This window comes from Gadus morhua, unplaced genomic scaffold (genome assembly GCF_902167405.1).
Source record: "Gadus morhua unplaced genomic scaffold, gadMor3.0, whole genome shotgun sequence".
Lineage (NCBI taxonomy): Eukaryota > Metazoa > Chordata > Actinopteri > Gadiformes > Gadidae > Gadus > Gadus morhua.
Window position 1 is genome coordinate 163,209 of NW_021964143.1, and position 13,572 is coordinate 176,780.

The following is a 13,572-nucleotide window of genomic DNA, read 5'->3' on the forward strand; positions in this document are numbered from 1 at the left end:
GGAGTTCAAGTACCTCGGGGTCTTGTTCTCGAGTGAGGGTACAATGGAGCGTGAGATTGGCCGGAGAATCGGAGCAGCGGGGGCGGTATTGCGTTCGCTTTACCGCACCGTTGTTACGAAAAGAGAGCTGAGCCGCAAGGCAAAGCTCTCGATCTACCGGTGATGGCCGAAAGGACGAGATCGCGGGTACAAGCGGCCGAGATGAGTTTTCTCAGAAGGGTGGCTGGCGTCTCGGGATAGGGTGAGAAGCTCAGTCATCCGTGAGGAACTCGGATTAGAGCCGCTGCTCCTTTAGTTAGAAAGGAGTCAGCTGAGGTGGTTCGGGCATCTGGCCAGGATGCCCACTGGGCGCCTCCATTGGGAGGTGTTTCAGGCACGTCCAGTGGGGAAGAGACCTAGGTGGAGACCTCGGGGAAGACCCTGGACTAGGTGGATAGATTATATCTCAACACTGGCCTGGGAATGCCTCGGGATCCCCCCGTCAGAACTGGTCAATGTGGCCCGGGAAAGGGAAGTCTGGAGCCCCCTGCTTGAGCTGCTCCCCCCGCGACCCGACCCCGGGTAAACGGATGACGATGAGATGAGATCGTTATTTATATCCGAGATTATTTAATCTAACCCGATCTAAACTCTATCATGCACCCAAACACGGCGGCGTTTGGGTTTCCTACCTCGGACTCTAGCGCAGCCACAGGCGCGTTGAACCATTTTTGTGACACACAATGATCAAGCGTCAGGTTAGGCGCGGTTGGTGTGGCCGTGCCATTAGTCGATTGATCCATGATGAATGCAACAATTGCCTCGCAACTGGCTGTTTATATCTAGCCGGTGCCATGTTTGGGTGTGTGTCTGTGCCGTAAAGCATTTTCGAAACTACAATCTGACTACATTTTCGAGGATACTTCCGTTGCGTCACATCCGGATTGTGTCGGTCCGAACAGAGCAAGTTGCATATGCGCTTTTTCACTGGAGAGGCGACATGGGTAAATGACACACCCACCAATCGACCCAGAAATGGATGCAGAACCATCAGCATAACTCTCAACCTGCATACTTAATGTAATTTTGGCTAAAAAAGTTGCATAGTGGGCCTTTAATTGTGTTGCGAGTTACGAAGATGCAAAGGGAAAATGTATGGAAGTAAAAGTATACATTTTATTAAGGAAAAGCGGCGGAGGAAAAGTTAAAGTTGCTAGAAATGTAAATACTACGAAAAAACGACGTTCAGTAACTGAGTATTTCTACTTCGTAACTATACACCACTGGCTCTAATTCTGTGAATAGGCCTACATTTAAATGACAAAAACATTAGCAGAGCTTATGGGGTTCATTTTAATTTGCCTGAAGCTCAACTCACCTTGTCGAAGAGGGTAGCAATGGTAATACCATTGTTGACATGAGTAACCACCACTCCAAGTATCTCCTCCTCCGCCATGGCCTCCTCGAATCCTGCTTCCTCTCTCTCTTTCAGAAGCCTTGCCGCATAGCGCACCCTGCCTGCTTTTGAGGCCTTAGATGGCCGCGGCATCTACAACAAAACACATTAGTCATATTTTAGCATAACATAGTTTTAGAGAGCAACCATTCATTTGCCCCCCCAGAGATGCCACGAGTGTGTGTGTATCACACACACACACACACACACACACACACACACACACACACACACACACACACACACACACACACAGTAGTTTTACAATAACAGCTCTAAACATGTGAAATGCCTAATTGTTTTGGCCCTATTCGTTTCAATGGGCCTGCATCCATGTCACCTGACTGACATGGTTGTTATCATTTACATGTTAAAGAGCAGACGCAGCTTTGGCTGCTGGGCACAAGAAATGCGGCCGCCATCTTGGACCGCTCATACTTTGCATACCATTGCAAACAAGGCTGGGGCAGAGGAATTATTTTCAGGAAGAGACACACTTTAGCATTGATAACTATCACTCTGACTTGTCATCATTGGTTGTGTCTGTGTTCCACAACATAAGGCTGCACCACATTGCCAAACAGTCCTCTTTCAGGTGTTTTAGCTCATCATACTAAAACTTCCATCTGTTTATATCTATCTAATGTATTCATATATTGAATTTGTATATAATTAAACATAGCCTAATCATACATTGTTTCTTTAATTTATTAAAATAGCTGACCTTGCCTCCCCTGTTTCTGCTTCTCTATTAAATATGTAGTGTGTGATTTGAAAAATACTCATCAGTCTACATTTATTTATCCTTTATTTTACCAGGGTAGTCACATTGAGGCACTGTTTTACAAATAGGCCCTGGTCGAGAAAGTCAGCACCTACCTAAAAGACACATAAAAACAGAAAAAACGCAATGTATGAATATAAACATAATAAACAAAACAGGAAACACATCCAGGCTACAAAAAACAACCTAGACACAATTTCACATTTGTAATGTAAAGTGTATACGACACATCATTTTAAATCAGAAAGGGGGATGAACATATCAAGTGTTAGTTTTTTCTGCGTTTCAAGTTGAAAGGGCATTATAACATAAGCCATCTTACCCAGTTCAGAGCAAGCAGTAGGCATATTAAAAAAGTATGCTATTGTTAGGCCTGAGGTTACAGCTATTGTTTGTTACAAATGACAACACTGACAAATATGATGGTCATAATCCATCAGCTGCTTTATCAATTAAATTTAACCAATTATCTTGTCTGCGTATTGATAGAGGCATCCAACCAAATACACTCTACAAGTTGCAGTCGTGTGCATCATAACCAGCTTTTGTTAGGAATGGTAATGCTGAATGATAAACAAGAGTTCACAAACACAATACAGACGTTGATGCATGCATATAAAGAGTGTCACCATAATCTACAACAGTCAAAAAGGTGGATGCAACAAGTTATTTTATAGTTTTTAAATAAAAACAAGCCTTATTTCTGAAATGGAAACCTCACTTGATTCTAAATAAAAAACGATGTGTAGCATGACAACTTCTCCATTTCTTGTCCCTGTGATATCATTTTATGTTAAAGGTTGGGTAGGTGATTTGCGAAACGCCAGCAGATTTTGAAAATACACAACTCAAATGGTCCTACCCCCTCTCCTTCAACGCTGACTCTGACTCCACCCATTCCAAGTACCTGGACGCGCAATCATGCACGAGCGCGAACAGAGATGCGCGAGAGCGAGCCAGGCTAGCGTAGGTTTTCGTTTAACAACATGGCACTACATTCAGCTGTAAGTTGCACCCAGTACCGCGGGAAGTAGGAGTGCTGGGGGTGCTGCAACACCCCCTGTCCGAGGCCCTGTCTTATCACAGAAAACGATCATTTCTAAAAACTCCGGCCAAAGTGGAGATTTCTGAAAACGCCGGTTATGTGTTGTCGTGTCAACGGGGAGAAACGGGATTTTAGGTTCTGAAGCGTCACATTATGCACCAGGAAATGCTTAACGTCATGTGAGCGCCCGCTGTACCGTATTGGTCCGAATATAAACACAAACCCCATTGTAAGACGACCTATATTTGGAAAAAAGATTTGAAGACCAGATCCGTTTTTTATGAATAAATAAATTGTATTCATTGAAATAATATACGAAAATAAAAAGGCATCGAATAAAACACTGCATTGCCACTAAACAGTAGTGCAAATAGGCCGTACTGATGTGTACACCAAAGACTATTCCTGACACTCCTCTGCCCCGCTGTGTTCGCTCTGGCTGTGGTCGCTCCGAACTGTTTCGGCCCGTGGCAAAGCGAGTCATCCTCGCTGCTGTCCAAGGCATTTTGAGACGCAGCATTTATTTAATGCTCATATGACCTAGTGCTGAAAAAAGGTTAGATGAAAAAGTGTGAGGGTAGCGGTGGTGCGCTAAACTTGTTCTGTGAGCAGCTGGATGTGAACGATCGATTTTCAACTGTCCGCGCATGCACTGGTGTAATTGAGCTGCGCTGCCATACATCTTTTTTTATCAATGTAACGAGTTGCGAGTCTAGTGCAGGCTGAGTTTTTTTTTTTTTTTTTCCCAGCACCCCCTGCTGAGAATACGTTCTCGCTGCAATGGTTGGACCAGATGTTATAAACATTAAACGGTCACATAAATCATTACTATTTTTAGAAAATGTATGTTTGTTTCATATAATTGTATTGGAAGTCCTGGTTTTCACTAGGGTTGCCGCGGTGTGGACATTTTCACACCGAATAATACACTCGTCTCCACACCGGTATTACCGAGTATAAACGGTATAAACTTTGAAACTAGGTCAACCGCCACACAAGCATCGGTTTTTAGACCCTTCTCGTCCTTCAGTTGCCGCCAACGTTCGAAAGCAGCGCCTAGGATTATTCTTGATTTCAGTTTTTCTCTTTCAGCGTTTTTATCTCTGAAAAAGAGTTTTCCTTCTCTTTGCTGGTGGTGGTGGGGATGGTGGCGTCTTGTCTGCCATGGAAATTGTCTTCTACTGCTAGGTCCAAATGTGGATTAACTAGTTCCAGTAGCTACCGCAGGATAACAACAAACAGGAGCTTGCTCTGGGTCACGAGTACTGCACGAAGGGGTCGCGCGCGGGGGAGGGGGAGTGCAGTACGACCGTTTGATTGACGTACTTACTGTCCAATGCAACTCGGTGGCAATGGAAATGATTGGCTGGAGTTTTTCGAGCCCTGCCCGTTCCACAGATGATTGACTTGTTTAATTTTCATGTCAGTACTTCTAACTCAGTGGCTGTAAGCGGGTTATGATAAGGATTTCAAGTAATTTTGCAAAAATGGCCAAAAAAGCAAATCACCTATACAACCTTTAAGATAGACAACACATATCATAGGGTGACCAAACGTCCCCTTTATGGTTTGCCTGTCCCTGACTAAAGCTGTCACCGTAGACAGATTGCATGTCATTCGACAAAATTCGCCGGCTAAATGCTCTTCTGCTGATTGAACCATTCAAATGTATAATACTAACATAACTACTAGAAAATATTCAGCATGTAAAATAATGTCAAATGTTGCTGTCAAGATTAATTCTGCTGAGACACAAACAAACGACTTACCTTTTTCGACTTCTTCTACCTCTTCTTCATGGGTGGCATAGCTTATCATTATATACCGCCAGTGCCACTTACTGGACTACTATGGTTTTAACGAACTGTGGACGATTTTTTTCGAATTTTTCATGTCAAGAGTTTGACCGTTTATTGTGCAATTGTTCAGTTAAAGGCTGTAGAGAAAACATAATGCTTTTCACCTCTTTCGATGCTGTTATCCTCCCCTTGGAAAAATTGGTAAAGTGGAGCAGAGAGATCGCCATGTCTGTACCAGAGTGGTGGTGACGTTATATCATTCGCGTCGACAGCAGCGAAGAGCTTCACAGTGGTCCATTGAAACCCATTCATATTTTTCGATCTCATAGGTCCCATGGGCTCTACCGGAAAGGGCATGACTTTGCCACTCTAGAGTGGCGATTTACTCAGACACACAGTGGGCCAACATTACCAGTGATTAAACATAGAATGAAATTAATATTATAAGTTGTTCACAGACCATACATAAACACAAAATACAGTTTGGCCTAACCTGTGGCCTATTTCAACAGGCTAAATAACACTTATGCGTTTTACAGCATTATGGCTATCCATACCCTTCGTTCATGTTGGTAACTTATTTGCAAGCAAGCTACCTGTAGCTGAACATAAATGGGATCTATTTTCTAAATCATTGACAACATCTTTCGTCCCTACCAGTACATCTCAGTGGCTCAAAAGCCTAACTTGCAGCTAGGTATTCTCTTGAACTAAATCTTTATCCTTTTACCAGTCATTTAACTTACTTAACAATCTTTGCACTCACTATATCCCTGCAATCTCATCTTTAAGCTTTTAAAAGTAGGATAGTATTTATTCTAGGCCATATTGAATAAAAAGCCTGCTTAATGATTGATTTTAATCCAAAATTAATTCATGGCAATGGCCAAGGCAATGACAAAGAATGCAGGCTCAGTTTGCTGCCCTTGCTCAAATTTTGCATTGCATGTAGAATTGCTTACGCTATATAGGAAAAAAAATGGATTTGCCCATACCCATTTACTCGTTTGTGTGTGTGTTCGTTCACCAACAAGATTCTAAACCGCCATGAGAAAGAAAGGCTTCCTGTAAATTCAATTTTTAGACCATTCAATTCAATTTTCTTTATTTCGCCATGTACACAGGTACTAGGAATTTTGAACGGTATTCTCCATGCAGGCTAGAGCATTACAAATAGAACATAGAACAGAACAAAGGGACAAGACAGAACAATACAAGAAAGTACCAGTATGACCATGGAGGTAGTGCAATAATAGAATTGTTAAATAAGTTAAATAAATAAAGTAAAGTGCTGAGAGGAGCCATAAAGCTCATATGCAAGGGCTGTTTATGAGGGCTATTGCTTGTGGAAAAAAGCTATTGAGGTGACGTGAGGTTGTCATGAAGGCCCTATATCGCCGTCCAGAGGGTAGACGGTTAAAGAGGCAGTTGGCAGGATGTGAGGGGTCTGCTGTGATCTTCACCGCTTTCCTGCGGGATCTGGAGCTGTGGAGGTCCTTGATGGAAGGAAGGGGGCAGCCGATGATGCGCTCTGCAGCCCGTACGACTCTTTGGAGCCTGGCCTTAGAGCGGGCAGAGGCAGAGTCATACCAGACCGAGTGTGAGGATGTAAGCACACTCTCAATGATGGCCCTGTAGAACTGCACCATGATGGGGGGGGGGCTGACCTGAAGTCCTCTCAGCTGCCGAAGGAAGAACAGGTGCTGCTGGCCTTTCTTCACAAGTTGAGTGATGTTATTGTCCCATTTCAGTGTGTTGGTGATGGTTGTGCCTAGGAATTTGAAATGTTCGACTACAGTGACAGATGAGTTGTTGATGACAAGTGGGGGATATGTCTGAACCTTTTTTCGGAAGACTTTACCATTACCTGCACAGCTTAGTATAACTGACCGATTCCCTTTTATAACGACAAAAGACAGAAACAATTGCTTAAATCAAAACATAGTTTATTTTTCAATATCAAAGTAAACACCACCATCAAACGACAGTTTGATGGTGTCGACAAAATTTCAGTCGTCCAGAAGATAGGACGTCGAAGCCTCCTCCGTGTCCAGAATGTCGCCCAGGGAGCAGTCAGCCATAGCCTCTCTTACAGCTACGGCCGGAGCGAAGCGCACCACCAGTCCTACTGCATTAACAGAAACGACCAGCTCTGGCAACGCCATGATGGTCTCTTCCAGGGCTGGGCCATCATGGACGTTGCACGCCACACAAAACTTCTTGACAAACCCCATCACCGCAGAGTTTGTCAATTGCATCATCGACATCTTTGGGTGCCACGATAAGCACCCCCGAGTACGTCACCAGATACGCTGGTGTGCGCTGCAGCATGGAGCACATGTTCGACTCACAGCGGTGGGTCGAACATTTGACGTCCAACTGGTCCTGTCCGACGTGGCATCGTGGACACCTGGGCTTTGCCACGCTCTTGACCGCGGTCGCCGGCCCGCACAGAATCTCCACGTCCGCGACAGTCACCTGCCTGAGGGAAGAAGGCTGCCCTACACCCGTGGTGGCGGTGACCAGTGTGGATGGGGTAGTGGTTAAAACAGTGCGGCTCCCATCCTTCCTTGCCGTCAGCGAACAGAAGGTGTAGCATTGGCCGAGCTGGACGGTGGAGATCAGCCGATCCCACACGCTCAACGCCGTCTGTCCGGTGGAGTCACAAACCTCAAAGCATTTCAGCTCCATCGACGCTCCTTGGATCTCCACCACCCTATTGTCCAGGAGCTGAAGTACCTTGAGGTTGATGACTCCCACCTGATGAAAAACAACAAAGAGACACTAGGACCAAGTTCTCTCCAAATACTTCTTTCAACAAGCTTCACAAAAGCACAATGCTTACCCTCTGCCTGGGACCCAAACCCAAAACATCGACCACGGTCAGCCGGTCAGAGGTGCTGCTCGGTGCCCTATGGGTGAAGGGAAGGTCCCCAAACGCGTCAAGCCTGCTGTAGCTCGACACCAACACATCGAAGTCCCCTGGACTGCTGTAGCCTACGAAAACAAAATGAAAAGAAATGCATGCTTAACACCTGGACGTAACGCACGGGCTGCCAGTAACGACTCATTAATGGGATCGGTCAATGAATCTAAACAACAAATAAAAAAAAATATATGTATAAATTAATGATTGACAAAAATGTATATTCATTACGCTGAAAGCAGGGTCGGTCATTTTACATATGAAAGCAATAAAGGCGAGGGGAGCGACGATAACCGACTAACGAGCAAGACAGGCCACCTGATGATGACTAACCTGCGTGTCGGCCATTTTACGTAACAGAGCAGTGAAGACGGGGGAAGGGGGGAAAAGACACGCACTGCACGGTTTGAATTAGTTTGCCGTTAGCTCCTCGAGAAAATAATACGCCGTCGACAGTAGAACGACACGTCAATTAAAAAAAAAGCCTTACACTAAATTCCACAGGAGTTTACATCGAGTAATGCATCGTCCATCGACAAACTTCATCGGACTTTACGTGGCACACGTCAGACACTCCCTAGCACATGCCTCGACCGACTAACGGCAACTAATGCCGATTTCAGAAACAAACACAGGAAAGCCAACACAAAACTTACTGATGCTTTTCCGCGTGGCAAACAATTTCACCGCCTGCCTGTTTTCTGCCGCGTGAACAAACTGGTCCCGCTTCTCGGGGGAGAAGCAGACGACACGATTGTATGCCTCCCTTCCCGTCTGCAAGGTGGCCTCAAAATATCGCCTGCTGTTCTTGGACATCTTCATAGGAGACACACTATGCAGATAACCGACAACCGTCTCACTGTCACTTCTTGGTATTTTACTGGGACTCGCCATTTTGAACTGGATATCCCAAGACAGATCTTGAAGCAGTGGCATGGGCTATTTATAGAGGCATGCAGTGTTGCCAGATCAGATCGACAGTTTCCAGCCCAATCACATCTTAGAACCCGCCCACTCCAATAAAAACCCGCCCAAACCACGAAGTTGCCAGTCACACCCATGCTCCTTTTATATATTAGGTAAAAACTAGAGCTGTCAAGCGATTCAAATATTTAATCGTGATTAATCGCATTAATGCCATAGTTAACTCAGATTAATCGCGATTAATCGCAAATTATTTTTCAATGCTAAATATCCCTTGATTTATTTTTCCAATAATTCTTCTAATTTTAATTCTCTTATCAACATGGTGAAGTGCATCGGCTGGCCTTGTGCAAATGATTTTTTAATGATAAACACATTGGCACTGTATACTGATCAAAACAGGACGATACAAAAAAAGAGCCTATAGTGCAATTAAACGACTGCTTTGAACAAATGTCATTTGAACATAGCAGTCAGGCTACTGCTTCTTTGTTTTGAGCCAAAGAAAAAAAAATAAGTTTTATTTTTTATGTAAAAGAATTGCGTTAATCGCGCGATAAAAAATTTAACGCCGTTAAAATTGGTTTTCGTTAACGCCGTTAATAACGCGTTTAACTGACAGCTCTAGTAAAAACATCTAATTTGCCGAAATTTAGTGATAGGTTACACAATTTAGTAACCTTTCTTTTTTAACTTTTGCTGAACTGACGTCACGGTCAAATTGCCAATTGAAATGATGCAGATTAAAAAAAATACGCAATTGCCCAGGTTAAGTGTAAATATTAACATAAAGCACATACGTGCCTTTTTTCATAAATATCCTTAATACATAATGGGGTCTATCTATCAACGTGTGGTGACTGGTGAACCTCAGTAGGGGTTGCGAATGCAACCCCATCTTAGCTCCTCCCCCTGCACCCAGGTGCAGATAAAAAGGCCAAGATGGCTGAACTCAGCCTCTGTTGGTTGCCTCCTAGGGTGGTGAGTAGGGTCCACGCTTTTTAACAGTTTTGAGTTCCCATTTGAACTTTTATTAATCAGTGTCTTTTGTTTTTAGGATCCCCTGCTGCTGTTTTGTACGGTTTTAGTTGTTCTGTTTAGCTGTGCTGTTTTGTACGGTTTTAGTTGTTCTGTTTAGCTGTGCTGTTTTGTACGGTTTTAGTTGTTCTGTTTAGCTATGCTGTTTTGTTTTGGTTCCGTTTGCTTTAGTGTTATTTCCCCTTTTTGGTTTCATTGTTTGACCTTTGGGTTGCGGGGTTACATAACCCCTGTTTTGCTGTTTGGTATGGTTTGGTTTTGCTCCACTTTTCTTTATTTAGTTATTATTGTAATAAAATAAACAGTTAATATATTTATTGTCTCTGCCTCTTTTGTTCTCGAACCTGTGTCCTTATTATTTCTGTAATATCATAGTTTTATATTTCCTGGGGTGTAATTCCCCAGGTGGCGTTGTCGGTCCCTCTTTGGTTATTTCCCCCTCCCCTCGTTAATATTGAATTTTAACACTGAGCCCCGCCACAAACGCATATGTAGTTTAAATGTGATGCATTTTGTGTATGTCCAGTCAGACTCAGTGTCTCTGTTGTTTTGTGTGGTCTTGTAGGCTATACTATGTGAGCCGTATCGCCTAACTGAAATTCTGACCATTTGTGTCTGTTGGTATTAATAAAGACTTGACTAGGCTATCTAGCCCATTAATTGACAATTATTCACGATAGTGGGGATTCAAAACGGTTTGGCCACGACAGCCAATTTAACTTGACAGCAAAGCCGTAACAGGAAGTAAGCCTGTTCGCAGTATCTCTTTAACATTGTCAGTAAAATTGTATCGAATCATATGCACTTTATCATGGTCATCATATACTTGGTTATATAAACTTATAACAAAGCAATCATATTAAATCAAAGTCAATCTGTCATACAGCATAAAATCGGAACACTAATTCATTCATATCAATGTTATTTGCGTGGAACAATGCTCATTGAAGGGTAGACACTGCACGCGTGTGGCGACAAGCGGTACTTAATGTATATTGCAACAATGACTATTTACCATTCCGCCCACCTACAATATAAACTGCAATTCCCACTGGATTAGATGCTTCACGAACAACCTCCAGAACGGATGCTTCTTTACATTGTGTCTCTTTTAGGGATATTGTTCCGAATACCCCTATGTATTTGTGACATTTGTTCTGTCAGGCAGACTGCATTGCGCCCTTACCTCTAGGTGGGGTCCTTTTCCCATTTACTCATCCCACCAGCTGTCGGTATTGCCGATTTCCGAGGCGGTCGTCATGTAGCCCCCTGGCCGATTACGTCCGTCCGGCAGAATTAGCCTACCGAGTCCGATTACGCTTGACACCCACATTGCTGCTCGCAGCTATATTTGGGTGTCAAGCAACTATGTTGCGAGACAACCTATTGTTTTTGTATGAATTCCTATTATTGGGTGTCAAGCAACTATGTTGCGAGACAACATATTGTTTTCTTACGAATTCTTATTATTGGGTGTCAAGCAACTATGTTGCGAGACAACCTATTGTTTTCTTACGAATTCTTCTTATTATTATTATTATGCTGCCATTGGAGTCAATGGCAGCCCATAGAACCGCTTGGCGAAAAGTTGTGAAATTTGGCACACTTGTTCAGGACAGCCCCATTAGCCCATTAGGCCAATCTCAGGTCGCTAGCCCAACAGCTCTAGCGCCACCAACAGGTCAAAGTTGGGCATGCATTCATGTTCATAACTTTCGACCTATTCGACCAATTTTCACATACCAGGTATCATTGGATTCCTTGAACCAAGCCCAGTTCAACACACCCCATGACGTCATTGCGCCATGACGTATATGTCCGCCATCTTGGTTTATGTCAAAAACCTTCAAAGTGCTACTTCTATCACAAATCTTGTCCAATCATCTCGAAACTTGGTACACATGATCATCCGGCGATGTTTGATGCAAAACATCTGATGGACCTTTCAAATTCAAAACCGTTTGCCCGCTAGAGCCAATCAAATTTGGCGGCGAAGCCGCCAAACCGGATGTAAGCCCATATCTCAGCAGCCCTTTGACATATCATAACCAACCTTGGTACCTAGACCCATGACCCCATAAAGGTTACTCTGAATGAATTTGGTGACATTTGACCTCTAGGGGGCGCTGTTATTATGGTCGATGTGTTTTGACTCCTCTCTCTTCACATGAGTCCATTTAAAACTTATTTTCAATGTCTAGTGATACTATTAGACCTCCCCGTGTAGCTAGTATATTATTTCTTGCAGAAATATCCGCGACAGCAAATGATATTCGACCGTGAAGCCGCCAAACCGGAAACACGCCAATATCTCAGCAGCCCTTTGACATATCATAACCAAACTTGGTTATGATATGTCATAACCAAGTTTCGGTATCCCAATATCCCTAAAAGAGACACAATGTAAACAAGAGACTGTATTGCGCCCTTACCTCTAGGTGGGGTCCTTTTCCCATTTGGTAAACATTGACGCGTACTCGCATGATGCTCATCCCACCGGCTGTCGGTATTGCCGATTACCGAGACGGTCGTCATGTAGCCATCCTGGCCGATTACGTCCATTCGGCAAAATTAGCTTACCGAGTCCCATTATGCTTGACACCCACGTTGCTGCTCGCAGCTATATTTGGGTGTCAAGCAACTATGTTGCGAGACAACCTATTGTTTTCGTACGAATTCTTATTATTATTATTATTATGCTGCCATTGGAGTCAATGGCAGCCCATAGAACCGCTTGGTGAAAAGTTGTGAAATTTGGCACACTGGTTCAGGACAGCCCCATTAGCTTATTGAGCCAATCTCAGGTCGCTAGCCCAACAGCTCTAGCGCCACCAACAGGTCAAAGTTGGGCATGCATTCATGTTCATAACTTTCGACCTATTCGACCAATATTCACAAACCAGGTATCATTGGATTCCTTGAACCAAGCCCAGTTCAACACACCCTATGACGTCATTGCGCAATGACGTATATGTCCGCCATCTTGGTTTATGTCAAAAACCCTCAAAATGCTACTTCTATCACAAATCTTGTCCAATCATCTCGAAACTTGGCACACATGATCTTCTGGCCATGCTTGATACAAAACATCGAATAGATTTGTCAAATTCAAAACCGTTTGCCCGCTACAGCAAATCAAATTTGGCGGCGTAGCCGCCAAACCGGATGTAAGCCCATATCTCAGCAGCCCTTTGACATATCATAACCAACCTTGGTACATAGACCCATGACCCCATAAAGGTGTCACTGAATAAATTTGGTGAGATTTGACCCCTAGGGGGCGCTGTTATTAATGTCGATGTGTTTTGACTCCTCTCTCTTCACATGAGTACATTTAAAACTTATTTTCAATGTCTAGTGATACTATCAGACCTCCCCGTATAGCTAGTATATTATTTCTCGCAGAAATATCCGCGACAGCCAATGATATTCGACCGCGAAGCCGCCAAACCGGAAACACGGCAATTTCTCAGCATCCCTTTGACAAATCATAACCAAACTTGAAACATAGACCCATAACATCATCATGGGGACGCTTAATGAATTTGGTGACCATTGACCTCTAGGGGGCGCTATAATTAATGAAGACGTGTTTTAACTCCTCTCTCTTCACATAAGTAC

General features: G+C 43.6%; 1 protein-coding gene across 1 annotated transcript; it reads right to left on the reverse strand.

The window, feature by feature from the left end:
- Positions 1-7,072: 7,072 nt before the first annotated feature.
- Positions 7,073-8,075, reverse strand: LOC115539111 (uncharacterized). The gene is made up of 3 exons (XM_030350297.1): positions 7,909-8,075; positions 7,301-7,823; positions 7,073-7,245 (listed from the first exon to the last, which is right to left on the reverse strand). Exons 2-3 carry the CDS (start codon positions 7,752-7,754, stop codon positions 7,073-7,075), a joined length of 627 nt encoding a protein of 208 aa, XP_030206157.1. The 5' UTR covers positions 7,755-7,823; positions 7,909-8,075.
- Positions 8,076-13,572: the final 5,497 nt, after the last annotated feature.